A 25,582-nucleotide genomic window follows, 5' to 3' on the forward strand; every position below is an offset into this window, starting at 1 on the left:
GAAGCAAATAGTTCTCCAACGTTTCGACGTAATCGTCGGCCTTAGACCTTCCAAGCTCGCGTGCAATGGCCCCGTTGGAGTATCCGGCCTTGCAGAAGGCCAAAATGGCGCCTTTTTCAGCAGGAGAAAGTTGAGCGTCTCTACCCATCCTATGGCATTGATATTGTTCGTTGTCGTAGTGTATTTGTATGTAAAAGTGCTTACCAATCACGTGACAAAAGTCTGTTAGCTGTGTGTGGGGTGTAGTTGCTGCTTGGAGTCTGAAGTGCAAGTGGCTTTATTTACCTGGCGCGGTCAAAAATCGTTCTTGTTGCAGTCTACAACGCTCAACTCAACCAATTGACCTAAAATTCTATGTGATAACTCCACCAGTCAAGCTCGTTACACTGTTGCATTTTGTGGAGCAGAAGTCGTGATTGGCGGAATTTTTCTCTTGAATAATAGGGTGGCTTTATCCACCTGGCGCGCACTGTAACTACCTATGACCAACTGAGCGCATCGAACAGCATCCACTCGATGGGGCACGGTGCTAAGGTCACTGCATCACCAAGATTGAGAGTCTTGCATGAAGAGACTTCTCCTCCCCCTCGCCATGGCAATCACAGGATGACGCAAAGAGCAGTACAAATTGGTTTGTTCGACAAGGACTTGCAGAGCAGTTTTCGTTACCACCACCACCGCCCGCATTGGACACGAATGGAACTGCACCAGTCTTGACGTGCCACAGCTCCTTCGACGACGCTGACATTGAAGTCCATGGACTGGAGGACGGACATCTTCAGGTGGTCGTGCGCAGCCGCGCCTCCTGACGGTGTAAAGGTTTCAAAGACGACGTGGAAGGCGTCGAAAGAGATGACAACAGCTCGGGACATTTGGTCGGTTGACTCGACGAAGAGGGACAAAACACTCTTCACACCGACAAGTGTCCCATCGCGACTGGCGCGGCCGTTGGAATGTGTACGAAGAGCGCCTTGGCATCGAGTGGTGCAACCTATTACGTTTTCACCGAGTCAAGGGCCCGGGCGGGTGTACTTCGTGGACGCAAGGACAAGTCTTGTTTGAGACTTCATTATCATGACTACAACACTAGATGACCCTTTCTTAAGTCTCCCACGATGATGCCAACCTCGCCAGACAAAGAGCTTGCAGCCAGCGGTAGCCTCGCAGTCCCCGCAGCACTTGTCGGCCGAGGCTTGGGACGTTGACGCAAGATCGTACCCGTAGTAGTCTGTGTTGCGAGTTCAACACGATTTCCAACTTTTCGACACACTACGTCGGCTGCATCAACACCAAATATAAACAAAAATACGACAATCCAATCGTTCTCACATGGAATTCCTGTCGGAAAACGATGCCAACCACTTCGTCCAAGGTGAAGTCGAGGAGCACCACGTCCTCAAATCGGCAAAAGTCCAAAGCGGCTTGGATAAAGAAAAAGACCGTCCCTGATGGGACTCGAACCCACAACCTCCTGATTAGAAGTCAGATGCGCTATCCATTGCGCCACAAGGACTCGTATACGTGTTAATGCAACTTGAAGTTAATACAGATCGCCTTTTCTCACACTGTCGACTAGAGATTCACATCAAATTTCCCTGCACTATGGAAAGCGCGACTGTGCGAAGGTTTGCATCAAAAGGGAATGGCAACGTTGAGCACTTGGTAAAAGTGTACGTCCACGACGGGACTCGAACCCGCAACCTCCGGATTAGAAGTCCGAAACGCTAGCCATTGCGCCACGCGGACGTTTCTCGTAGCGGAACCATCCCGAGTTGGACGCACGTTGCCAGTTCGAGTGACTTCATAGTCTTTTATATAAGGTGTATCGCAGCTAGTCAGACGCTGCGATCGGCGGCACGACGACAGAGGCGACGGCGTGGGTTTCTTGAGGTGTCCAGGCAGCCAAGTCTGGATGCTGGGTCGCGATGGTCCCTACCGACGATTGAAACCAGGGCTGCGACGCAAACGATGCGTGGACGACTTGCACGACGTTGCGCATCAACTGGAGAGTTTCTTCGTGGTGCGTGGGCAGAGCCAAGTGCCACACCAACGCTTGAAGCAACTAGGACAACTCGTCGGCCATCCCATCTCACATCGCACGCTACCTCGCTCCACAAAAGGTCCAAGTCGGACAGACCGGCCAAATCGTCCATGTGGTGCAGAAAAACTTGGGCGAGAACGTGCATGCGTCCCAATTCGGTGGTGACGGGCGCATCTGTGTTCGATTCGTCGTGGCTGGGAGCAGTTCCGACCAATGCAGGGGGCAACGCCAAGGCCACGAGGCCCGCCTGGTCGGGCGACTCGGTTCCCGCTGCATCCGTGGAACGTACCAACACGCCGCGCTCGCCTTGGCAGCCAATGCGCACCACAAGGGCCCACGTGTCTGGTGTAAACAATCGCTTCGTCACGACGGTGCTTTCCAAGAGGCATTGCTTGAGCGTGTGGATGGCGTTCATGCGAATGTCTACGTTGGGATGTCGTCTCAACGCGAGCAAACCGCCCACGATCGTGAGCGCGTCGATGCGGGTCGTCGTGGGCTGGTGGAATAACTGGACAGCGTACTTGAGCGCTTGGCCCGCCACGGCGACTTCGGCGTCAGCGGGAAAGATCCCCCACGTAAACACGACGTTCGTGAGTGCGTGTACCGCGGCCGGCGAGTTGTCGTTTGAATCGCAATCGTCGGCAACGTTGCCGGCGTCCACCACCAGCGTGTGCATCCACTTGTCGAGCAATTCCACGACTTCCCTACACAACGTGCCGGACAACCGTCAGCCGTCGTCGCAGAGGACCTGCAAACTGCACGACATGATCGCGAATTCGTTTGAAGCACGAGAAATGTAGCCGGTGGACGTGGCCACTCGTCAACCGATACACGACTCTGGCGCTCGCCACGGCTTGGTGGCCACGAGCACCTGGAGGCAGAGACAATATTTCTCTCGTCCGAGCACACTGGGTGGCATGCGTTGCTCGCGTCGAGCAACGCGGAAAAAGGCACGAAACCACGTCACACTCGATCAAATCATGGCTAGACACGTACGGAATCCAGACGGGCTGCACTGAAACGTGCTGCACCCACTCGACTTGGGCCATGTGGGCTGGCATGTTGCACACACCACGGAGAAGCGCCTGTGTGATGGGTCCAAGGAGATGGTGGTGCGTCTGAAGCAGCGTGCACAGGCGCGGCGAATCGTCCAACTGGACGAGGCCCGTCACAAGCGTATCCATGAGGAAGACTGCATTTTCAAACGCCATGCCGTCGACTTGGAGGTTGCCACGGATGAGGGGGTCCAGACACGTGAGCAGGACATGTGCGTGGTTCCACAGCCGATCCACGACGAGTGCCGGTGACGTCTGCGCCACGCACTGAAGCACGAGTTGCTCGAGGAAGACGGCGCCGGCCGGCGTGAGTTTCGGGACAATCGATTTGGATTTGGTCGGAGGCAGCACGACCCGCTCGATCTCGGTCCATGCCACGTGGCAAAAAGAAACGAACGACAGGTCCGACAGCGGATGCATGTGCTCGTAGTACGGCGCGAGGCGGCGCGTCCACAGCGGGACCAACCCTTCATATTGCTAGCCAAACACGCATGACATGCCAACACCAGCTCAAACCGTGGCGGCCATCGAGCCATCCAACCAAACGAACGCTTGAAGAAATCGGTCCAAGATGTGCATACCAAAGTAGACGCCACAGCGGCGGGCGTTGTCGTTGCTTCGTCGTTGTCGGCATCGTCAAGAAGCAGATCATCAATGCGAAATTGAAAGTTCATCGTCGGGCCACTCGCGTGATGGTCGAGCGAGCTGATCGGGGACGGCGTCGCCGTGTCCGAGAAAAACCGCGACACGAACGAGTCAAAGTACCCCGACGACGCCGCGGCGGCCTTCTTGATGGACGCGCGCTTCGCATGCGCTTGCGCCCGTGTTGCCGCAACAAATGCCGCCGCCTCGTCCGAGCTGCGATACGTTGGTCTATACAGATTCCCCCGTGACTCTCGAGTCGCGAGTGCCATGCAGTCATGACAAGCCCATGCAGCATCGATGGCGTCACCACAAATGACGTCATGGTGCTTCCGCGGCATGCACATCCAAGTGTGGACATCACTGACCACCCGAACGAACGAAGACCGATGGCGAATATGCCACCCGAAACACACAACAACACAAACGGCTGAAACGAGCCGATCGAGACGACTTTTCATGGGTGCATGCGACCGCAGAAACCGACCGCCCTGCGTACCTGTGGCGCAGTAAACTGCGCGGGACGAGATGGAATTCGCGCAAGCGGCACACGACCGAGTTGAATCGACTCCATGCGCCATCTCGAAACTCAAATGCGCAATGCGTCCACACCTCGAGCAGTCCTTCTGTCGCGGCACACGCCACCGGGTCGTTTAGAAACGAGTACCTACAACAGGCACACACAGCAATCCGTCCATCAGCAGCAGCCCATGACGCAGGCAAGACACTCCATCAAACAACGGATTCAAACGAGCGTACGTGGCTCCAGCAACTGTTTCGTCGACGTCTATCGCGTCGAGCAGCGTCGACGCGTCGGCGAGGAGGTGGACGACGCGGTGGACGAGGTGCGTGCAGTGCAGCGCCGACGACACGAGGCCCGTGAGCACGACGAGCTGCATCGACAGGTCGCTCACTTGCCGCATGGACGAATGGATCTACACGGAATCAAGCACGACGTGACAAAACCATGTCGAGTGGACCACATGCAGAAAACACTCGAAACGATAGTCGGCAGGAGGTCCGCATGCCAGCACGCACACATCGAATGCACCACCACATCAAGAAACACCCGTAACAAGTCGCATGACGGCATGAGTCCGTTGTCTACCCCCAACACGTTATCGCTTCTTGTTCAGAAAACCAAACGCCGCGACGAAACCCATTCACGCTCGCAAGTCCCCGTCGACAACAGCACTCGGAAAGCGTTCGACCGGGTTGATCTCGACGTACAAGGACTGGAGCGGATTCGAGCAACCGATCGGCGACTGCGTCGAGCACTTGGGCGTCGTACTGGCGGTGGTTGGCCATCGAAACTATCGTCGCCGCGTCCATGGACCGTTGAACGTCGCTCCATCTACACCCAACCACCGTGCCCATCATCAACCAGCCATGACCACTGAAATATCCGAGAAAGAGACCCGACGCGGCTGTCCGTACCGCTCGGGAGCAAACACGTTGTCGTTATCGCTCGTCCGGAATTGATCGTTTGCGATCGCGTGGTAGATCGTGGCCAAATACGCTTCCGGGAGCGGCGCCAGTTGGTTGTTCAAGCCGTAGTTGACGTTGTTTTTCAAAAAGTCGGCGACCGACATCTTCTTTTCCGGGCGAATATTGGCGTTGTGGAGGTCGGTGTTGAGCATGATGATGGAAAAACTCAGCAAGTACGCGACGTCGACACATCCAAACAGGTCGCGCTCGCGGCACTCGGCATAGACCTAGCAACCGTCGTGAGCCAGCTCTGCCAGACCACGCCGTCGTCGTCGTCATACATGTGTCGCAAACGTTTCGAGAATGCGATCGATTTGCTGCGCTTCGCCGGGCAAGCGAAACGCCGACAGGAACGTCCGAAGCGCGTCCACGAGCGGCATGCCGTCAAAGTTGAATGTCTCGACGTACGCGACGCGCAGTTGCGCGTGAAACTCGACCGTGTCGTGAAGTGGCGCGTTGGCTTTCTTCGACCGCGGCGATCCCCCCGACGGCGCCGCGTGCGCCTTGCCGAGCGCCCCAAGCACTTGACCCACAACCGTCTGCCAACGATTCAAACTCGTCGTCATCTCTCCACACCCATGGCCACCAACACATTCATCGCGACTCGGGTCGATGGGAAAAAACGATGGAAATAATCCCAGCGCGCGTACCTTGTCCATTCCTCGGGGAAGCGACCGAAGAAACCGAGCTGGAAAACTGCATGTGAGGCGGCGACGGGATTAAACTTTACGTCGCCCACGACGACGGGGGATGCGACGGCGTACCGAGAGCGACGGGCGTTAGTGGCGACGGCAGAAAGTCGTGCTGCACCAGCAACTGGATGCCGGCGGACGGCTTCTTGTTGAACGTAGCGATCGCGTCCTGCACACAAACAACACTCTCATTCGACCTTTTCGACAACGTATCGGCAGGCACACACAATCCACACCCCTTTCCAGCTTCTAGCCACCGTGATCGCATCCCGAGCCATGCAAGAGTGGCCATCGCACCGCCAACGCATCCACAACGTACTTGGAACAACTGCTTTCGCTGGCGTCGCGCGAGGAGGACGTCGGGGGGTCCGACATCGCTTGGGGGCGCCCATGGTTCTTGCGGACTGTGCTGGGCGCGCCGATACAGCATTTGCAGCGCATTCATGATGCCAAGGCATGACAGTTCGGTCATCTCCGTCGACGCCGTCAACATGGGACGGTCGGCGCCCATCGCCCCGGCCGCATCGAAAAACGTGTCGAGGATCGTTGCGACGACGTTCGCGCGGTCCGCGTCGCAGTCGTAGTTGACAAACATGTCGACGAGATACGACGCGTCGCTGAAAAAGTCCACGAGGACCTGGCCTACCTCCAGCCTCCACTGGTGCTCGACCGAGTCGTCCCCCCGACCTCCTCCGCTGCTGGCATCGTTGGTCGGCTTGGCTTGAATGACGTGGACGAGGCCGCCGAGCACAAGCACTTCCCACTGGTGCTTGAGGGCCGGCCGAAGGTGCACCCAGAGGAGCCGCCACAGCGGCAAACTCGCCATGCGCACGTTTAAACTATAGTCGTCGTCGCTACAACGCGGTGAACGAAACTCGGAGCAAGGCATTTTGAAAAGGGCAAACGAGCACCTGGTCGTGGATCGACAGATTCGAAGCAGTCCAAGGCACAGGTCGTCTTGAATATATGCCAAGAGCGACGGCGCATCCAAGAGCGCGCCGCCGCTCGCTTGGAGAATCGTGTGGAGAAGGTCCAATGCCACGAGCATCTCTCGCTCGGTGGAGTGCGGCGCCGTCGACGGCGCAAGTATCTACGTCATGGTGGCTGCCATTGATACACAGGACCGCACGAAATGCGACGAAGACAACGAAGAGGACCCTCTCACAGCCGCCGAGGAGAGGATGCATGAAGGGCCCGTCAACATGCGCATGCGTGCAGGAATGCATCAACCACATCCGAACCCAGGCTGAGAGCCACCACGTCCATGGAACAGCGGCAGGACGTACCTTCTGGACGAGGAACGCGAGAATGCGTGTGTCGATCGCCGTCGTCGTGCTCGCTGACGACGATGCGGTGGATGCAAAGACGACACGTAGCAGCCGATGGAGGCTTTCGGTGGCGAGGGAGCGCAGGACGCTGGGGATTTGAGTCTACATGTGAGTCAGGCGGAGAGGACTGACGTGGGTGCGACCTCGTAGGAGCGGGCGATTCCATACAAGGACTCGACGACGTGCCACATCGTGTCCACGTGAAGCCGCCGCGTCACGTCGCGGAACTGAATCACGACATCGAGCACGCGGACGACCATGAGGAGTACGTACTGATCGGATTCCGGGTCGGTTTCTTGGAAGCGGCATTGTGTCACGGCGTCCACAACTTCCGACAGCGCGTGGTGCATGGAAATGCCATCGTCGGACAACTCGTACGCTTGCAAGATTGTGCACACGGACTCCATCGCGGCACGAGTGAGTGGCCCAGTCGTGTTTTCATTGCGCACGATGTCGAGGAACGGACGTAGCACGGTCTGCGACTCGTAGTCCGCTAGATCTGTCCACTGGTACACGTGGACGCGCAAGGATGCAAGTCCTTGGAGCTGGGACGACTTGACCTAGCCACAGGGTAAGCGCCATAGAAACCTTGAACCCTCCCGCTTGCCGAGAGGCACGGGCCCTGGATACGCGCACACATACTTTGACGTAGTCTTGCCGAAAGACATGCACAAGCGCTTGTATCTCGCTGAGGATGGCACTGCGTAAGAGTTCCATCGATTACCTTCACCGTCTTGAGAATTCTGCGGCGCGACGGTAACATGCGCTAACGTAAAGTACTTCAAAAAGATTGCATTCGATTACCTCCATACAAACACGAGGATAACAACATTGTATTCAAGCACTTTAACATTTTATACTGAATTTTGTATGGACTTGCCACACATCAACACCACTAACAAAGTCCGTCCATATAAACAAAAAAATGGCATATAGAGCATTTTGGTACCGTATTGCAGTATGACCGTGCTCGGTTTTTATTGATTCACAAATGGTGTCCCAAAACAGTCTTACTCCCAACCGAGACTTGGCATTTGGTTGAATCCCATGCGTCAATTCCTGCAGTCGTTCCTGGCGAAGGCGGGGGTGGCGGCGGCGGCGCCGTCATCGCAATCGACCGCGTCGGCGTCCAAGAACATTGCTAAGGAGCGGTTACAGATCATCCTGGCACACCAACGTGGGTCCCAGGCGCTGAGCGGGGTCGACCTCAACGCTCTCCAGGCCGAGCTCCTTGCGTGTGTGCAGCGCCACATTGCGGTCGCAGACGGCGAGAGAGTCAACATTGCGGGTAAAGTACAGCTTTTGCGTCCATTTTCGATCGACTCACTGCTTTGCTTAGTCAAGCACGAAGGCAGCCTGGACATCTTTGAGATGCAAGTTCCCGTCCACCCGCATGCGGTTCGCACAACGCCGTCGGTGTAATGCAGGCGTATTCATTTTCGTCGACACGATCGCGCGATGTTATCTATTTCTCGTACAACGCCACGGTGTACTTGGCAAATGGCTGGCACTGTGTCGATGGGGTGAAATCCTCGTTCTCTCGACCCTGTCGAGAACGTACCTCCATGTGACTGATGCTGTCGACAATCCACGCAACGCGAACTATCGGCATCTTCCGTCGAGTTGCAGCATGTGTGGCCACGAGCGCACTGCACGCGGCGAGCGAGAGGGTCTTGGACACCACACCAACCACGTTCTCGCCAGCGTGTTGACCATGTTGGTATGGTCGCCACATGCCTCCACATGCCACGACCACCTTTTCCATCGCGTCTATCTGCTCGATCGGGGCGTGCAGCGGCATCACACACATCCCTTGAAAGATTTGAGTATTCCTCAGCTAGCCACAACACCGAGGTCAGCTGTCATTATCATCTCCTGCCAAGATCATAATCCACCCACCAGTCGACACCTTCTCGGGACCGCGGTCGCCTGCAAGGCACTAGTATCCCCTGCGATCTCAAACGGAGCTTCGTCGACCCACCGCCGCGCTTTTGAGCTCGCGAGGACCCACCTAGGTCGTAGTAGCGGCTCAACCTTTGTCGATGACGATCAGCTGGACGTACTCCATGCTGACAATCCAACAGCCATGGCTCATCCCCAGCAGCACGCTTAGGGTTCGCGAGCATCGCATGGCAGCGTCGGCACTTGTCACGACGTGGGTGGTGCTTAGAGGGTCGTCACTTGCGTGCCTACGCCAGCCATTACAATGCATGTCATGGCGCCCACGGCAAGTCGCGGCAAGGGGCGTTGGTCGTGTCGATGATCGCGGCTCCTCACGTACATGAAGCCAGGGCGTCGTTTCGACGACGGGTGGAAGCGAACGCCGAAGCGGCCGCCCAAGCACCGCACGCAATCGAGAACGAGGCGGCGGTGGGATTTCGACACATGGGTCGCCACGATGCAGACTCGATTTGTTTGGTTGGCAGGGGCTCGTGAAGCGGCTGCGATCACCTGTTAGTACGCCATGTCGAGAGGAGGTTTTGGCACCTGTGGGGTCGGTGGGTGACCCATCGAGGATGCGGAACGACGGCGAGTTGACGTCGGGGACGACGTTTCTGTCGCGAGGGCTCGTAGTGTATGCGACGGGATGGTCAGGCGCTGTTTCGGTTGGACTGGGAGGGCAAATCGCAGCAGCTTGCGACTCGTTTCCCGCCGAGTCGCGATACCCTTGGAGTTCCGTTTCCGGGACGCACTCTTCGTCGGAGTCGTCCTGAGTCGCAGCCACGACCACGGGCAGTGCTGTTGCGGCTCGAGCATGGCGGACCAGATGGAACGACACGGTCGACCGAGGAGGTGACTGCGGCACTAACAGAATCGGCGACGGGGTGCTGATCGGCATGGCGGTTTCCTGCGATGAAGTCGAGGGAGATTCGTGAGGGTGATGTGTAGGCGAGACTGGAAGCGGTTGGGATGGCGGATGACGCGGAAGTGGTGGTTCAGGGCAGCTGGTCTCGATGTTGGCACCGGGTGCGCCAGGAGGAGGAAGAGTTTGCGAGCAACTGGCGACGACGTTGGGGCTGCTGACGTGACTGCTGTGATTGAAACTCTCGTCCAAGTCTGCGGCGTGCCTCTGCAACGTGGCGTGATAAGCTTTCAGTTGCGGCGTATTCATGAGCGACGCCATGGAATCCACGCAATTCGAGTCAATCGACACAGTGACACCAGGTTCCGCGTCATTCTGCGTCGATACAATCGAACTATGCAAGGGTGGAGGCGACGAGGCAAAGTCCAAGGGGAGCTTTCGCTTGACTGCTGGTGATGATCGTGCCACAGGAATGCTCTCGACGGCGGACTCGTCGGTTGGGGACGGAGATGTCGTAGATATCGCAGCTTCGACGAGCCTCCACTCCTGCAAGAGTCCGTCGAGAAATTGATTGCGATGGACGTCACTTGGACACATGGGGATCTTGCATTTGGGACATTGTGGCACCGCCTTGCGCAGCTGGACGTCAATACACTGCTTGCAATAGTTGTGATTGCAGCCAAGGCAGTGTGGATCTCGCAGGGTTTCGTGGCTGCGTTACACCACAGCATCGTGAGGGTACATGCATAGAAAGTCGCCACACCTGGTCCTCCTCGCACGTACCAAATGAAGCAGCGCAGTTCCTCGCGGATCACATTCAGTTCGCGCATCACCGCGGTTCCGACTGGCATCGCTTCTCTCTGCCGAGACGGCCACTTCCGCGCTGCATTATCCGGAAATGTAATTCTATTGGTAAACATATCGGATGATGGACCCGATCCACCAATCAGACGACTTCACCGCGCCGGCGGGAATGCGTTGGCGGCGTTTGGGGAGTCTGCCCGATGGACGATGGACGGAATGGGCCAAGCGAGAGTCGATAAATGAGCATGTAATCGTAACGTTACTACGACGGCGACTCAGGCATGGTGGAGCTAGTGCGTTGACGGAGCAGCCCATCTTCGTCAGACTTGGCGTACTGATGCACAAAGCATGCCGAAAACTGCTTTTTCATGCGGTCGACGACGATCTCCTTGAGCGACAGGTCGTTTTCTTCCAGCGTCAGGTCCACGAGGCGCTCGGTCACGTTGGTGAGCGCGGTCATTTGGTCAAACACGTGACTCACGTCCTCGTCGATCTTGTTGAGTCCAAGCGCCGGGCCAGGCAAGTTGCCCGAGTTCATGCGCGGCGACGTAACAATTTGCGCCAGGTCGTTCAACGACGACAAGTCGCATTTCTTGTGGTGGCTCACAACATGGATGGCTTCCAGTACACGTTCCTGCAGGACCTCGAGCTGTTTCGACTGATGTGAGCACTTGTTGCCCGTCACATCCTGCTCGACAAGCATATCTTGAGCATTGGCATCGAGATCGCACGCTCGGACGTACCACCAACATGGCTGCCCGCTTCTGCACGCCTTCCAAATCACTCGCGAGCTTTTGAGTCTCGGCTTTTGCCGCCAAACGCTTCTTCTTGAGAACTTCCATCGTTTCATCTTCCGCTTCCTTCTTCTTCGCCTGCAACGCCTTGATCTCAGCCTCGTACGTCTAGCTCATCGAGTCAGTCCATTGCGCCCACATTTGAACCAAATGTACCTGCTGGGCCTTGGCCATCTGAGCGCGCACGGCCTCGAGCTCTTCCTGGCTCTTCTTGATCACGGCCTCGTGCTCAGCGAACTTGGCCATCGTCTTGGCTTTCACATCCGCCATACGCTTCTCATGCGCTAAGTCCCGCTCCTTGACCTGTTTCTCGACGTCCTCGACGGCTTTTTGCTTTTCAGCGCTCAACGCTTGGATGTACGCCTTCACCTTGACTTTTTTCTCTTCTTCGTCCTTGATAAACTTGTCGTGGGCATCTTGCATGTCTTGTTTCGCGGTGTTCCATGCCGCCTCCTTGGCCTTCCACTCGCGGACGGCTTCCTCTAGCGCCAAGGCATGGGCCGCCGCGAGCCCGCTTTGGCTGGCGTGGTTCGACTTCGCATGACTAAGCTCCATTTCGAGCTCACGCACTTGGCAAGTCAGAGCGTCAACCTGGCCACTCAAGTTTGCGCACTCGGCTAACGTTTCCTGACCTTTGGAAGCGGTTTGCGCCGCTTCCGCACACTTCGCGTCGAAGTCGGCCGTGGCTTGTGCCAACTGGCGTTTCAGGTTGGCGCATTCCAAGTCCTTGGCCACTCCCTCCCCACGCAACACCGTGCACTCGCCAATTCGAGCGGCAAGATCTGCTTGCAATTGATCCTTCGAGCTTTCCAGTGCGGCCATGTCTTGTCGGTGTTTGTCCGACAGCGACGCCGAGGTCGTTCGCGACACTTGCTTTTCCTCTTCCAAACTGGCCACGGACAGCTCCAACGAAGCGACGCGGGCTGTTTTCGCCTGCCACGCGGCTTGGGCGGCGGCCACGAGCTCTTCGACGTTGGTCGCGACTGAAAACGTCAGCGCTTGCAGTGCCATCACCACACTTTGCACTTGACGATGGCAGTCTTGGTTCTCGTGTCGCAGAGCAGCCAACTGTTCGTTTAGAGAGGCGGAACCTTGTTCACGCTGCGCGCTGTCTTGAGTGTGCTGCCATTGAAGTTGCTGGAGCTGTTGTTCCAGCACAGCTTTTTCCGCCACGCGTTGCTGCGCAAGGTGCTCGAGCTGGGCGACCCGCTCCGCGTGAAGTTGTCGATCCGTTGCCAGTTGTTGTGTGAGTTGGTCGACTTGGGCCTTCCATTCGTCTCGTTCAGGAGGGGCAGCGATCGACACGTGCTGCTGTAGTTGTTGCAGCAACTCGGCGTCTTTCGCATGGAGTTGCTTTTCAAGTTGTTGCACGCGTTCCTTCTCGACGATGATCTGGGCCTTGACGTTGTCCGCAAACGCTTTCGCCTTGGTCTTGAGCTCGTTCATTTCGTTTCGGGACTGCGCCAGTTGCGCTTCAAGGGACTTTTTTTCGTTCGTGAGGGCTTCAGCAAACGCCTTGGCTTTGACCTTGAGTTGGTTGAGTGTCTCGTCTTTCGCGGCAGACTCGGCCTTGAGCCGTGCGATTTCCCCGCCGTCCATGTCGTTCGTGCTTCGTGCGGTCAATTCAAGCTGTACCGAGCCCTCCTTCGAATCCTCTCGCAACTATTTTTAGACACGCAAACTCGGCAAACCGCTGAGATCGTTGGCAAGAGTGTTCTTCGACAACGGGTTCGCGGTCGTTTCGCCCTGCGACGGCCTCACGCTGCCATCATGGCCGTGGCCATGATGGCATGCACGTGCCCGCGGTTACCCACTGCCATGATTATGCCACGGAAGGCGGTGGCGTGATGTGCCATTTCGCTTCGTTGGATCTTGAACGGGCGCCGCCATTGAATATCCATGGATCTGTGCGATTGTTGGGGCGTCATACAAAGAATCATATCGACGTTGGGAATATCCATGCAAGCACGAAATGGGACGAAATACAAAAAGCCAGTGAAACTGTTGGGGGGTGGGTCCGTATGCGGATCCGGATATGTCCGTCGTCGCAGGCAGGGGAACCAGTCATTTGATGGCGTGGCGTGGCCAGCCACTGTCGGTGGTGTGGCATGGCTGGCCACTGGCGACGGCGATGGTCATTCTTGATCTGCCGGTGTCGGTCGCCGTTCTAGTCCATGCCATGCCGCGCAGTCTCTCTTGCGACAGTTGCCGACGTCCGTTGTCGTCGAGCATCCTACTGCTGACTGCCAAAGCGACCGTTTGTACCAGCGACCCATTCCGTTGAGTTTGCGCCCTCGTCCATTATGAGGTGGCAGAATTAGGAATGACACATGCCCCTCTGCGTTTGTATGCTGCGTGTGTGTTGTGTCTGTGTATCGAACGGGAGACATGATTACCACATCACATGTGCGCCGCCCCAGGCTGAATCTATGTGAAGAGACACATTGCGCCGTCTTTTAACAGAGGACGGTATGATCTCCTTCTTGTGTGCATGAACGCGACGTGGATGCGCGTCCAGAATTGGTTTCCAGCGCGAGATGTGCGCCGCCGCCCCACGACGTCTCGTTGGGCAAACGCACGTGTTCGGCCATGCTGTCCTGTGTGTGTGTGTGTCCTTCGTGGAGAGATGCTGTACGACCATGATGACACGAAGACAACCCAGCTCGCTTTGAGACCGCGTCGTTGAAGACAATTGTTCTCAGACACCTTCACAAGTGTCGTGCCTGACTTTGTACGTCGAATCTCCCATTGTGTGTTTGATGGTGGCTGCATTCTTGTGCATTGTTGTGGTGGTGGGGCGTTGTAAGGAGGACTCAACCTTATCCCTGTCTGATCGACCCGCGGTCATGACGAGAACCTTGTGTAACTTTTCAATTTCAAACTGAACAACGCATTCCCCCACTACCCGTGCCGTTTATTCATGTTGACATTGCATCGTGTCCTGTCATCGTTTGGTTGTGTTTGGAGTGGGCTGGATGAGCCCTCTTACTGTTTGCAAAGTCTCTAGACGTGCGACGTCCCTTGCGTCACTAGGTCGTACGGATTGAGTCGCTGTGGTGTTCTTCGTTCCGTGGCGATGAAGGGTGGTGCGGTGGATGGAGCGAGGACAACGTACTACCTTGACCGAGTCGGCTCCGTCTTGGCGACGGCTCGAACATGATGCTTTTTCATGTCATAGTTACACTGACCGTCCACCGCGTGCCGCTCTCAATTGGAACGAAACCCTTTGAATACAACAACTTGAACAAGATGTACTTGTCGTTGCAGCATCTTCTGGTGACGAAGGCATGCATGTAGCTCAGTAGTCTAGACAGCAAAAAAGCAATGGACTCATACGATGGCTAACGCGAAGCACAGCGGGTCCATGCCCCAGGTATTTTGTCGTTGAATCGAGATCACCGAGTCATGACCGTCGATGTGCTGTCGCCAAACGGCAATGCGATGCTCGGTGTGGCGCAACATGGAGAGCACACGGTGAACCTGGCTCGCATGTCGAACTCGATGACGTCGGCAGCACTTTCTCGCGTTCTAAATCCAACTGTTACGAGTCGAAGCTTGCATGTCGCCTTCCTGACGAGTTCCCAACACCTCCGTCCGATGGACCGACGAACAGGACGATGCTTCGTCCCGATTGAACTCGACACGTTCCAGCGCGGCGCATGACGTGCCTCCACCTTCTCGTCGCATGCCACACCATCACGCACGTCAATCAGTTGAGCCAAGTGCCGTGGAATTACAAAGGCGATTCTACCCTTCGTCGGCCACGTCGTCGACGTCCTCGCGACGTGTCAACGTGACTGCGTCCCAAGGCTCCATCCCGTGCGTGTTGGCGAACCACAAAACCTCCAACCAGTCGCCAGTCGCAATCACCTTGGCCGCGCCGTACACTTGGTTGTTTACCCGCGTCGACCACGGCGGAAGCGTCCCTGGCACTCGTGGCCCCGCGTGACCTGCATCCAGCACACACGAGCATCATGCCACAAACACGCCGCCGCGAAGCTGCCACACACACCTTCGTAATTCCCGCCCGCCCCCGTAGTCACGTACACTACGCCATGCGTCGCGTTGATCTCGTTGTTCACGATCGGTGCCGTCCGCTCGTATCCGTGGACGTGACCCGCAATGACCACATTCACTCGATACTTGACAAAGAGCGATTCAAACTTGGCTTGTAACCCACACGCTGGTTCGTACATCGGGGACCCAGATACGTACTGGCCATTCCAGCATGCTTCCGCGTCCTGGTGGCCGTCCATATTCAGCATGGAATCACATGTCTCGACGTACCTCGGGGGCAATGACGTACTTGTGCTTGGAGCACTGGCACTGGTGGTCCATCCACGTGTTGTAGAACGGATTGTGCTTGACCACGACGACCCACGGCGTGATGGTGCGGTTGACACCGGCCAAGTCAACGTCGAGCCATGCCAGTTGCACGGCTCGCTCGTGCTTCCACTGCATCGTCCCTATCGTGCTCTCCATCACGCGATCCAAAGTCGCACGACGTTCGCACCAACAGTGTTGATGTTGCTGCCGTTGGATCCTACGTAGTCGTCCAGGAACACGAGGTGCACGACCCCGACGTCAAACGAGTAATACGTGCGCTTGGCAGCCTTCGCTTCCCCCGAAAGCGGCGTGACCGCGCGCTTCAAGTACGCGACGTAGTCTTCCCCTGCCATGTCGTTCGCGACCGGATGACCTGGAGTGTGGCCATGGCTCGTGATCGTTTCGTGGTTGCCGTTGATCCCGAGTTGCGGCACACGAGCAAACACGTCTTCTTGGACGTCGTACCTTTCAGCAATGACGTGAAGCAGGCCGCGACACCTGAAGGTACATACCACTTGTCCCAGACTTCATGTTCGCCATTGGCGTAGCTATAATCCCCCGCAATCAAAATGGCTTGGGTCGGCAAGCCCCTGTATGCTTCCCCAAGGCTTCGCAGTGTCTGCGAGCTGTCCGATGTATCGCCAGGGTCGCCGACCACGCCAAGGACAGTGGGCGCGTCTTCGCTGCCCACTGCCGGCGGCGTCACAAACGTGCTCGTTCGGTTTCCAATGGCGTAGTCGTAGGCTGTCAGCGGTGCCAAATTGCACAAGAATGCCGTGTGCAACTGCGGCGACTGGTACGAGTACCTCCCGGACGTCACGCTGTACGAGTCACTCGTGCTCGATCGAACGCTCCACTGGTCATAGCCTTTGATGGTGAATCGAACGTCGAACGGGGCTGCTGTTTGCGACGCGAACGAGACTGCTACTCCATTTGGACACTCTTGGACGGCATTCGTGAGGGCCAAGTGCACTTGCGACACCGCCAGCAATGTCGACTCAGAGGTGCCCATGCCAGCAAGCACAGCCATGGCGGTGGCAAGTCGAGTTCGCATTGAAAAATCCCCTCCACGAAACCTGCTTACGAAGGGCTGACGAAGATGCCTCAACGTCGACAGGCAGAGAGGAGACACATTGTCTAGATGCGACACCAACTGTCAGTCGTCATTTTTATTTCGCTTCCACACGAAGCCCACAAACTCCAAGATAATATAATTCCATAGTGGACAATCCATCGACATGGGAATCCACCGAATCCAGTCTGGGCGTGTCAGTGGCTTCATCTAGTTGAGCAGCGTGGCACAATACGGTGATGGAGGAAGATGAGACTTCGAAAACAGAGTGCAAATGCGCAACCACCGCGACCAGAGTCGGGCGAGATGGATAGATGACGTGGCCCACTACGAGCGCTGTAAAGAGTACAGAAAGTGGTTGCCGACAAATGTTGGCTACCCGCCGCCGTAGGCCCCTCCTGGTCTCGAGTTGGGGCAATTCGTTTCGGGTAAAACCACTGTCGTGCGGTAACATGCTATCTCGACGCATTCCAATACGTCGGGGATGCGTTGTCAACCTTACGGGGCACCTCTCACGACTGCGACGGCTTCTCCCAACGGCAACCATGGCAGACAGCAGCGTCAATCGTGCACCGATATATGAGGGCCGACGCCCCCAATCACCCATGCACTCTTGCTATCGTCCTCCGCAATGTCCGGACAAGATAGTCATATCCTCGGTGCCCTGGACGACCACTGGAGGGTGGCGGCACCCTTGGAATATTGGTGGGGGAGTCCTCTACCGGTTGATGTGCCGACGGTACTCCATTCACTCGTTGTCGAATGGTCAGCATCCTCGTCGCACAAAGAATCAACCTGCGCGAGGGGTTACGCGACAGACACTCCACAGCCACGACCAGCCAACACTAGTACTTGGTAAATCGCTGGAGGAGCCGTACGCACGTCGCGAGCGTGGTTGCAATCCGACAACCACAAAGGGGATGGAATGCTTGAGAGGTGTGTCGGATAAACGACTTGAAGCCTCGGCCATTGACAACATGATGGCCATCACACTTTGCTCACCGAGTTTGCCCATACATATGCACAGGTACGTTGTAACATGCTCATGAGGATGTAACTCCAGTCAAAATTCACTGCATAGTTTGTGCCGTTCGAAGTGCCAGGTCCGTTTCTTTGATGGACACGACTTGCCGTTGTGGGCATATTCGGGGGGGGGGCTGCAGGGTTGCAACATGCAACGACAGGTCATTGTGCAAAATCCCATGAGCTCTGCAGTCTTGCTCGCACTGGTGGTCGTATCGTCGTCTATGGCATCTGCCGCCTCTTCGCTTGCAAGCATCCCCTCAAATGAGGCTACGACGGTGGAATCGGCCACGACGGACAAGGAATGGCTGACGGTGTACCGCCCGATCATCTACCGTCCAATCATTTATCGCCCTGTCCTGAACGCCCCCCCTGCTGCCGCGTGGTCCCCCATGATGACGACTGGAGGAAACGTCGTGGTGGATCGTCCAGGGATCCGTGTTGGAACCTCGGGAGAGGTCGTTCCTGGCGCGGACGCCATGGGGCATGAATCGAGCTAAATCAATGACTTGATAATCTCATTACGTCGGGTGGGCTACACAGCGTTTGTGTTATTTTTGATCCAAGGGGTTGAGCTCGCGTTGAATGTTCTGGTGACGAAACAACACAAAATATGCTGCTAGGCGTGCGCAATCGAATCCAGAGGTGTTTGACAGTTGAGAGCTGTATTTCCAATGTTATCTTGTTACAGAACGGACCGTTGCAGTGCTCCGACCCACACTCGAGTCAGCCCCCATCGTATCCTGTCAACGTGCCCGCGTAAATGGGACGACAATGTTTCGCGATAATACATTTTGAGTTACGATGGACGTGTCAATACTGACAAGCGACAACCTACTCCCCCAACAGCGACAGAATCGAACTGTGGCTGATCTAGAGCAACCTCTTCTCATTTACTCGCCGCACCACGCCATATTGTAATCGGGGCCGTACTCCTCGCATTCGTCCTTGGTGTATTCGTCGTACAAGCATTGGTTGGCAGGCGTATAGAAGCAAGTGCGGCACGCGCCACAGTTGGGTCTCGGTGTGGGCCTGGGTTTGCGGGTGGGCTTGGGCGTCGGGGCACCAATCTGGGGGAACGACACGTACTCGGCGACGTTGCACATCCCTTTACCACCCGCGCCACGTCGCAGACGAATGTGCCCACCTTCGCCCCAGGATTCACCCCACGAGTTGCGGATCTTGTAGGACGACTCGTCGTACCCCACGGCAATGACGGCGTGGTCGGACTGCGAGCCAGGGCAATGTTCGATCTCCCCCGAACGATAGTACATCCACTCAGTGTTCATCGCTTCGACGGCCACCGACACGGGCTGCTTGTTCAACGCCGTTTCCAACGCCAACTCACCAGACACTTGGACGGTGGCGCCTATGTTGAGCTTCTTCTTGGTGCAAGACCGCATGCACGTTCCACTGTCGCCTTGGCCAGACGTATACGGGTAGTCCTGCTCCATGCACCCTCCCTCGCTGAACATGAAGTCGAGAGCGTACCACGGAACTCCTCCCAAGCACCCGTTGTTCCAGTTAGAGCAACTCACCACTTGTTGCTCCGACAAGTCCAAGAGTTTCCCCGTGTCGAGGCAGTGCGCCGACTCGGCAGAGCCCACGGCCGAGAAGGCCCAGCATGACCCGCAGATGCCTTGATCGCGTACAGGGCCAACGCAATCGCCCTTCGTCCAGTCTACAGACGCCGCCCTGACACTGCTATAGTTCAGCTCGGCGGTCGGAAGGGAGTGGAAGGCTTTGAGACCATGCTCAAAGGACAAGCCGAGCACGTGCTTTTTGAACTCGGCTGGCGTCAATAGGGCGTGCGGGTAGTGGTGGTCGAATGTGGCACCAGGATTCTTGCGGCGGGCCTCCTCGATCGCGAGCTTGGTATTGTAGAAACGCTGGAGCGCGTCCGTTTCCGCGTCCAATGCGTTCATGCCTTGGACGGACGGAGGCATGTAGGCTTGGGCTTTGGCACCAAACTCTTGGCGCCACTTGGCCAGCTCCTCGCGGAGTTGCGTGCGCTCGTGCGATGGCAACGTCATCACGGACGGTTTGTTCGCAGCGGCAGACGCAGCAACGAGGGCGTACAACAGCTTCATGGCGGTCCAAGTGTGAAAGATGGCAAATTCAAAAGTGTCACGGTTGGCTTCGACCAAAGTTGTCGGACTTTTCTCTCGTCGTCATGATGCACCACAGATCGACAATTCGATAACACACTCTCTACCCTGTGGGATGAACAAGCCAGCGAAAATGTCACGGGGGATTGCCTTAAGCTCGAGCAAGCTTCACAAGAACCAGATTGCATATGTCGAGCTAGCCGCACCTGTACGGACAGTGCTGTGCGATGCGATATGCAATCAAGAGAGATCCGACTCGTGAGTCCTCTTTCTACGACCTGTCCTTCGCCCAAGTCGTCCAAAATTTCATCCTAGCAGAGATAATGTGCGCTCAGCACCCGTGTCACCAGGGACGCCGGCCACCTAACAGTGGGCTACGGGTATTCCTCGAGACTTCTGCATGGCTAGCGTGCACTGACCTCTGCGATATCCCCTCGTGTTGGAGTGCTTTGAGGTGTGCCGTGGGTTTCCCTCTCTATCCATCATATCCCTCACACGTCTGCGACGACCATCCAAACTTTGAACGACTGACGAGAAGGACAGTTCCCAGGAAGAGGATTCACAACTTAGTAGTAGGGTTATCTCCGCGTTACATCGCAGCTGTGTCTTACATATGTACGTGAAACCGGAGGACTGCTGTAGCTGTGGACGATGCCTCGACTACAGTTGCCGCAGAGCCAGGATAATTCTCCATACCGAATGGCCCATGTCACGGATTCGCGGACGCGATCAGCACAGTTGCTGCGGACGACGCGAGTTTGCAATCCAAGGCAGAGAAACCCGCAGCAAACACTGTCACGCCTCGACACGGTATGTGCGTGATGCAGCTGGGGGTCCAACCTGCAGCTCAGGTCTAGACGTATCCAAGAAATCAACTGCCAACCTTCCGCTTCAACCCTTTCGCCATCGTCGAAAGCATCCAACTCGCATCCACCGCAGCGCCAACCTCGTCACGCCGCGATGGCGATGGCACCCCAACGGTCCTTGTGACCTTGGGCACCGCGATGAGACACACGAAAACAACCCAACTCAGACACATATCGCATCAACCTGATGGTTGGCCCGGTGCGCTCATACGACCCCGGCTTGATTACAGTCGGACGGAACAGTGCAAGAGGCATCCAGAGTGTGCAGATTGGTGGTTCCTCTGACGAAGAGTCACTCTTGAATTTGCATTCGACCCCGTCCGCTGCCATGACGTTGTTTGGCGCGACCGCTGCCAAGCAGCGCTACGTGAACTCAAACGCAAGTAGACTACAATCTTGACGTGACAATGCAATGTGGGAAATGCAAGTCTACAGAAGTACCCCAGAGTGAAATGGACATACTCGAGGCAATGGGTGCTTGGTTGTGCCGCCGTCCTTTGCAATTAACATACTCATCCTTCTTGGCATGGTTTCCCTCGGATGACATTTTGTGTGACGAAGCTTTGACGTATTTCGTTCTTTCCTGCCCCGGAGGAGCGGAATTGAAGCTATCGTGAGCTTTCCTAGCTGCGCTGGTGGCGCCAGCGTACAACTCGATGGATTCAAATCCAAGCAGAGAAACCGACTAGACCAACTGATCATGACGGCAATGTCCATATTCTGGCGAAACAAACTCCTACGTCGACACGCATAAGATCATGCATGCAGGTGGCAATGCTTTACCAGGGGCCACACCAAACCGAGTAACATGGAGTGATGTGTTCCGGCTCGCGTCGCATGCGATAACCACTGCTGACGTCAGCGTGTGCGTTGAAAGGATGGTGATGTTTGAGTGGCGCGACTCAAGTAAGACACTGGTGTTCTAGATTGATAGGACCTGATGTGAACCTAGATCTTCACATTTCATCCTCCTCGAAATTGCGATTGCCTCGTTGCGGCGACAGGTGTGCGTGTTTGAGTACATGCAGCATATGAAGGCACATACAAAAACTGTCATCGATGGCTATTGCTAGCCATCAACACCCCGCACGCCATGGTGGAACTCTTGGACTTGAAGAGTAATACTTCAGCCATCGCCTTTACAGAACTGATTGATCGGACGTGTTGCGGACGTATGAACAGGAACAACTACGCCCAAGTTGGGCTCCGAGGAATTTTCAAACTCACGAATATCGCCTTGTTGGACTTGCATCATCCTAATCTCGTTCAACCGGTCACACTTATCGCACAACTCTGGGACAGTGTGGATGCCTATCGAGTCCGTGAGGCCGTCCTGGTTGCGATATTGCAGGGAAGCTTCCACTAGAAGAGGCCACACACAACGTCCAATGCGCGACATTCTGGCACAAGGACTTACTCGTGGGCCAAGATCGCTTACACCCAATATTGTCTACCGAATCCATTGACCGGAATCGGTCGACCCGAGCGACTCCACCATCTCAAATTGATCACGTCGCTGTAGATGACTTGAATTCGTTGGCGTCGCTTTATGCAGAAGTGTGTCAAAATAAGTGCTGCATTCGATCGCATCGTGGCATCGCATCGAGCTTGGCGTTTGTACGTCGAATGCAAAGCTTCGGTCAACATACTGTTAGTACGTCATGAACATGTTCTTCTTAGTTGTACTCAAAAGGAGGGACGTGATCGCGACGGAATGTTGTCCAGCAGGATCTGCCGACGGTCAGACGCACCCCGTTCAACTTGACTGTCAATGAACGCCATACGATATTCGTCGAGTACGATGTGCCATGACAGAATGCTCGCCCCTTCCCACTCGCGATGGACTGGCTTGAGCATTGTGCACGTCGCCCAAAAACGTCTGGAGCCCCATCGCGTTGAAACCTGACCACAAGTACCCGTTCCACGCGCTCGGGGCCAGCTCCGTCTCGCGCATGCCACAGAGATCATCGTCCCGACAAGTTGGACCAACCCTTTCAATGACATCGGTGCAATTCGTGTCGTCATGATGCACTCGGTCGGCAGCTTGGTGGAGACCAACGGTGTCTGTGTCATCATTGCAAGTGGGCGGAACGTGCCCATGGTTTTGCCGACGAATGCGTCATTCTTGACACTCCAGATCGTAGTTCCCCCTCTGTCGTGTTGTCCAGTTTCCTGTCGATGCCATCACCATCTCTAATGACCTGGGGTCCTGGCGCATTCCTCATGCGACTCATGAGCTCACCGTCGCGTTCTTTATCTCGGGGCACCTTCCCAAACAAGGGCATCGTTTGCTAACCGATATCTTCCCCCGTTTCATGTGTAAAACCGGTGTTGAAACGATCGTAACCGTTCGCGTCGTCCAAAATTTTTAACCAATCAAAACAGCGGTCACCAATATATACGAAATAGGACGATCTTTATCAAAGCTACATTCGGCCCGAAATACTGTAAACTCGCTACAATGGGAAATTATGAAAATTTTCAACTCTCTTTCGAGGTTGAAAGGTCCCAGTGCTCAATCCTGCGAAACCAATTGGTCGACTGAAATGGAGAAATTGTTGTTCTCTTCAAATCAGACATTTTCTCCTTTCCATACTAAAATCAAGATGAAAATCATACAGATGCTGAACAATTATCCGAATATGACGAAACATGATAGATATTGCATGAACCTATGGTGAACTGTTCCTTCCTAGGGCTCAGAATGGGGTTCATACACGACAGGGATGAAAAGTGCTTCACAATAAAGTTCTACAGTTTTAGAGTAAACATAATCTTTCTGCACGGACCGATTCTTCATGCAAGTAACGAGTCATTCATCAGAGAGCATATCGCAAAGCAGTGATTGGATCAGTTCATTGTTGACGATCGTTCATCAATCACTCAATACCATTAGAAAACACTCGATCACTTCTGAATGGATTTAGTTCAATTCAAAATTGAACATCAAAGCAACAATGATCCATCGAAGCAGTCATCAAGGACCTCACGTCGCTTCACCAAACCCGCGAGAGACTGTTCAAAACGCTTCCTCGGCCTCCCGCAACCCTGTTACCCGTAACTCTCGCAAATCCGGCCTCCTAACTGCTCGCGCTATGAGCCAAGGAGTAGCCCTACTCAGCAGCATGCAAGATAATCGTCAAGCCAAACGTGCTCGTTTCTCGACTGTTCGCATGGAAGAACCGGACGTCGATGAGGACTCTACATCTCCTTACTTCGATGCGTACCTGCAAACCCAAGGTGCTGAGGGGATCTTGACTTTGACGAATTTCACGCCAAGCGAGTTTAACCTTCTCTGGGCTGACGTTCGTCACCATGTCTACAAACACTGGAATGTGGGTTCGGGCCGCAAATGTGACGTTACCGCTCGTGACTTGCTTTTCATGCTCGTTACAACTTGCAAGAATTGCGGGACTTGGGGACATCGTCGCTTCCGTCTTCAAACAACCAGTGGCTACGTTCGAAAAGAGAGTCATGAGCTTTCTCGATGTCGTGCATCCATACCTCATGCGCAAGTACGTCGACGCAAATGCTGTCAAGTGGACCATGCAAGAAATGCACGCCAAAGGAATACGATTTGAAACCTACGCATACGGTCGATACGCCACCGATGTGACCTTCCAGCAGACAAACATACCAGTCGGGTCGTATGCGGAGAAGAAACTGTACTACAGTGGCAAGCACCATTTGTACGGACACAAAGTCGAAGTCTCTGTGCTTCCCAATGGAATGGAAATCAACTGCACAAGGCACTACAAAGGTAGTGTGGCTGACAAGACGATTTTTGATGAGAACATCGAGTTCCATCGTACCAACCTTTCGAAACGTCCGAGCGAATTCGACATGTCCGACGAGACTGTGCCAGGCGAGCGACATTCGCAGTGGGCTGTGCTGGCGGACAAAGGTTATCAAGGGATTCAACGAGATGTGCGAGCGGTCATACCTACGAGAAAGCCTGCTGGTGGAATGTTGACGTTTGAGCAACAAGCAACGAATGACCGGATTGCGACGGATCGGGTCGTTGTTGAGAACTTCTTCGGTCGAATGAAGTCGTTGCGGGCTGTGTCAAGCGATATCTATCGCTGGAGTCGTAAGAACTACGACATCATCTTTCAGACCTGTGTTGCTTTGACGAACGTGCACCTACGTTTCAATCCACTCCGCGCAGAGGATGGGGACGTGAATGTCCAATACGTCAATCGTTTGAATGCGATTGGGTCGAAGATGATTAAAGACAAGAAGAAAGCGCAGGCCACGTACCGTGAGAAGCGCAGGACTAGGCTGTCGATGTTTTTGGCATCCGAGTCTGCCTTTGCTGCCGATGCACATGGAAGCGAAACCGAACTTGGTTCCGATAGCAATGATGACTTTGGTGGATCCTATCTGTTCTAAATAGGATTTGTACTAAATAGGAAATTTGCACTTGGTTTGTGTAATTGTTGATAGGTTTTAATAAATAGTGATGAGCAAAATGGTCACCTTTTGTTAAAAATCTCCTTATTCAGTCATTAGGCCACTAACCCAGTGACGGGATAATTGA

At 55.2% G+C, this 25,582-nt stretch overlaps 8 protein-coding genes and 2 non-coding genes across 13 annotated transcripts; 2 read left to right on the top strand and 8 right to left on the bottom strand.

Moving 5' to 3' along the window:
* Nucleotides 1-1,440: 1,440 nt before the first annotated feature.
* On the bottom strand, nucleotides 1,441-1,513 carry H310_12982. Its single transcript has one exon. It is a non-coding gene; the product is annotated as a tRNA-Arg (tRNA).
* A 160-nt stretch (nucleotides 1,514-1,673) lies between these two features.
* On the bottom strand, nucleotides 1,674-1,746 carry H310_12983. Its single transcript has one exon. It is a non-coding gene; the product is annotated as a tRNA-Arg (tRNA).
* Nucleotides 1,747-1,790: 44 nt separating this feature from the next.
* On the bottom strand, nucleotides 1,791-8,001 carry H310_12984 (hypothetical protein). Of its 4 annotated transcripts, XM_008880300.1 has the most exons (17): nucleotides 7,889-8,001; nucleotides 7,520-7,806; nucleotides 7,390-7,473; nucleotides 7,205-7,348; nucleotides 6,830-7,008; nucleotides 6,238-6,772; nucleotides 5,991-6,087; nucleotides 5,877-5,914; nucleotides 5,508-5,765; nucleotides 5,176-5,453; nucleotides 4,969-5,092; nucleotides 4,498-4,673; nucleotides 4,238-4,405; nucleotides 3,678-3,969; nucleotides 3,038-3,573; nucleotides 2,106-2,745; nucleotides 1,791-2,062 (listed from the first exon to the last, which is right to left on the bottom strand). In XM_008880300.1, exons 2-17 carry the CDS (start codon nucleotides 7,553-7,555, stop codon nucleotides 1,832-1,834), a joined length of 3,816 nt encoding a protein of 1,271 aa, XP_008878522.1. In that variant the 5' UTR covers nucleotides 7,556-7,806; nucleotides 7,889-8,001; the 3' UTR covers nucleotides 1,791-1,831. The 4 variants fall into 4 exon arrangements, with proteins under 4 accessions (XP_008878522.1, XP_008878521.1, XP_008878524.1 ...); XM_008880299.1 differs by having other exon boundaries at nucleotides 2,106-3,573; XM_008880302.1 differs by having other exon boundaries at nucleotides 7,390-7,806.
* Nucleotides 8,002-8,266: 265 nt separating this feature from the next.
* On the top strand, nucleotides 8,267-8,823 carry H310_12985 (cell division topological specificity factor MinE). Its single transcript, XM_008880303.1, has 2 exons — nucleotides 8,267-8,534; nucleotides 8,586-8,823. Exons 1-2 carry the CDS (start codon nucleotides 8,294-8,296, stop codon nucleotides 8,666-8,668), a joined length of 324 nt encoding a protein of 107 aa, XP_008878525.1. The 5' UTR covers nucleotides 8,267-8,293; the 3' UTR covers nucleotides 8,669-8,823.
* H310_12986 (hypothetical protein) lies at nucleotides 8,662-10,900 on the bottom strand (the record flags this gene model as incomplete). Its single annotated transcript, XM_008880304.1, has 7 exons — nucleotides 8,662-8,756; nucleotides 8,808-9,083; nucleotides 9,146-9,257; nucleotides 9,310-9,435; nucleotides 9,528-9,687; nucleotides 9,734-10,761; nucleotides 10,833-10,900. 7 exons carry the CDS (start codon nucleotides 10,898-10,900, stop codon nucleotides 8,712-8,714), a joined length of 1,815 nt encoding a protein of 604 aa, XP_008878526.1. The 3' UTR covers nucleotides 8,662-8,711.
* Nucleotides 10,901-11,084: 184 nt separating this feature from the next.
* On the bottom strand, nucleotides 11,085-13,303 carry H310_12987 (hypothetical protein). The gene is made up of 3 exons (XM_008880305.1): nucleotides 11,804-13,303; nucleotides 11,597-11,755; nucleotides 11,085-11,541 (listed from the first exon to the last, which is right to left on the bottom strand). Exons 1-3 carry the CDS (start codon nucleotides 13,244-13,246, stop codon nucleotides 11,116-11,118), a joined length of 2,028 nt encoding a protein of 675 aa, XP_008878527.1. The 5' UTR covers nucleotides 13,247-13,303; the 3' UTR covers nucleotides 11,085-11,115.
* A 425-nt stretch (nucleotides 13,304-13,728) lies between these two features.
* Nucleotides 13,729-14,913, bottom strand: H310_12988 (hypothetical protein). The gene has a single exon (XM_008880306.1). The coding sequence runs from the start codon at nucleotides 14,417-14,419 to the stop codon at nucleotides 14,075-14,077; it is 345 nt and encodes a 114-aa protein (XP_008878528.1). The 5' UTR covers nucleotides 14,420-14,913; the 3' UTR covers nucleotides 13,729-14,074.
* Nucleotides 14,914-15,394: 481 nt separating this feature from the next.
* Nucleotides 15,395-17,027, bottom strand: H310_12989 (hypothetical protein; the record flags this gene model as incomplete). Its single annotated transcript, XM_008880307.1, has 5 exons — nucleotides 15,395-15,597; nucleotides 15,660-15,888; nucleotides 15,935-16,102; nucleotides 16,195-16,438; nucleotides 16,486-17,027. 5 exons carry the CDS (start codon nucleotides 17,025-17,027, stop codon nucleotides 15,395-15,397), a joined length of 1,386 nt encoding a protein of 461 aa, XP_008878529.1.
* Nucleotides 17,028-18,837: 1,810 nt separating this feature from the next.
* Nucleotides 18,838-20,182, bottom strand: H310_12990 (hypothetical protein). Its single transcript, XM_008880308.1, has one exon. The coding sequence runs from the start codon at nucleotides 20,156-20,158 to the stop codon at nucleotides 18,962-18,964; it is 1,197 nt and encodes a 398-aa protein (XP_008878530.1). The 5' UTR covers nucleotides 20,159-20,182; the 3' UTR covers nucleotides 18,838-18,961.
* A 4,334-nt stretch (nucleotides 20,183-24,516) lies between these two features.
* H310_12991 (hypothetical protein) lies at nucleotides 24,517-25,434 on the top strand (the record flags this gene model as incomplete). The annotated part of the gene is made up of 1 exon (XM_008880309.1): nucleotides 24,517-25,434. One exon carries the CDS (start codon nucleotides 24,517-24,519, stop codon nucleotides 25,432-25,434), a length of 918 nt encoding a protein of 305 aa, XP_008878531.1.
* Between the last annotated feature and the right edge of the window lie 148 nt (nucleotides 25,435-25,582).

Source organism: Aphanomyces invadans, assembly GCF_000520115.1.
Source record: "Aphanomyces invadans strain NJM9701 unplaced genomic scaffold supercont1.46, whole genome shotgun sequence".
NCBI classification, from domain to species: Eukaryota; Oomycota; class Saprolegniomycetes; order Saprolegniales; family Verrucalvaceae; genus Aphanomyces; species Aphanomyces invadans.

What these genes read in the sequence shown, in the direction of transcription:
- H310_12985 (XM_008880303.1), top strand. Translation starts at nt 8,294, where the DNA reads ATGCGTCAATTCCTGCAGTCGTTCCTGGCGAAGGCGGGGGTGGCGGCG. An exon ending in CGAGAGAGTCAACATTGCGG is followed by an intron (nt 8,535 to 8,585) that starts GTAAAGTACAGC and finishes TGCTTTGCTTAG; the next exon opens with TCAAGCACGAAGGCAGCCTG.
- H310_12988 (XM_008880306.1), bottom strand. Translation starts at nt 14,419, where the DNA reads ATGCAGCCACCATCAAACACACAATGGGAGATTCGACGTACAAAGTCA.
- H310_12987 (XM_008880305.1), bottom strand. Translation starts at nt 13,246, where the DNA reads ATGGACGGCGGGGAAATCGCACGGCTCAAGGCCGAGTCTGCCGCGAAA. An exon ending in AGATGGCCAAGGCCCAGCAG is followed by an intron (nt 11,756 to 11,803) that starts GTACATTTGGTT and finishes TCGATGAGCTAG; the next exon opens with ACGTACGAGGCTGAGATCAA. An exon ending in AGCGGGCAGCCATGTTGGTG is followed by an intron (nt 11,542 to 11,596) that starts GTACGTCCGAGC and finishes CTTGTCGAGCAG; the next exon opens with GATGTGACGGGCAACAAGTG.
- H310_12990 (XM_008880308.1), bottom strand. Translation starts at nt 20,158, where the DNA reads ATGAAGCTGTTGTACGCCCTCGTTGCTGCGTCTGCCGCTGCGAACAAA.
- H310_12984 (XM_008880302.1), bottom strand. Translation starts at nt 7,963, where the DNA reads ATGGAACTCTTACGCAGTGCCATCCTCAGCGAGATACAAGCGCTTGTG. An exon ending in TTCCCCGAGGAATGGACAAG is followed by an intron (nt 5,766 to 5,876) that starts GTACGCGCGCTG and finishes AATCGTTGGCAG; the next exon opens with ACGGTTGTGGGTCAAGTGCT. An exon ending in TCGAAACGTTTGCGACACAT is followed by an intron (nt 5,454 to 5,507) that starts GTATGACGACGA and finishes GACGGTTGCTAG; the next exon opens with GTCTATGCCGAGTGCCGCGA.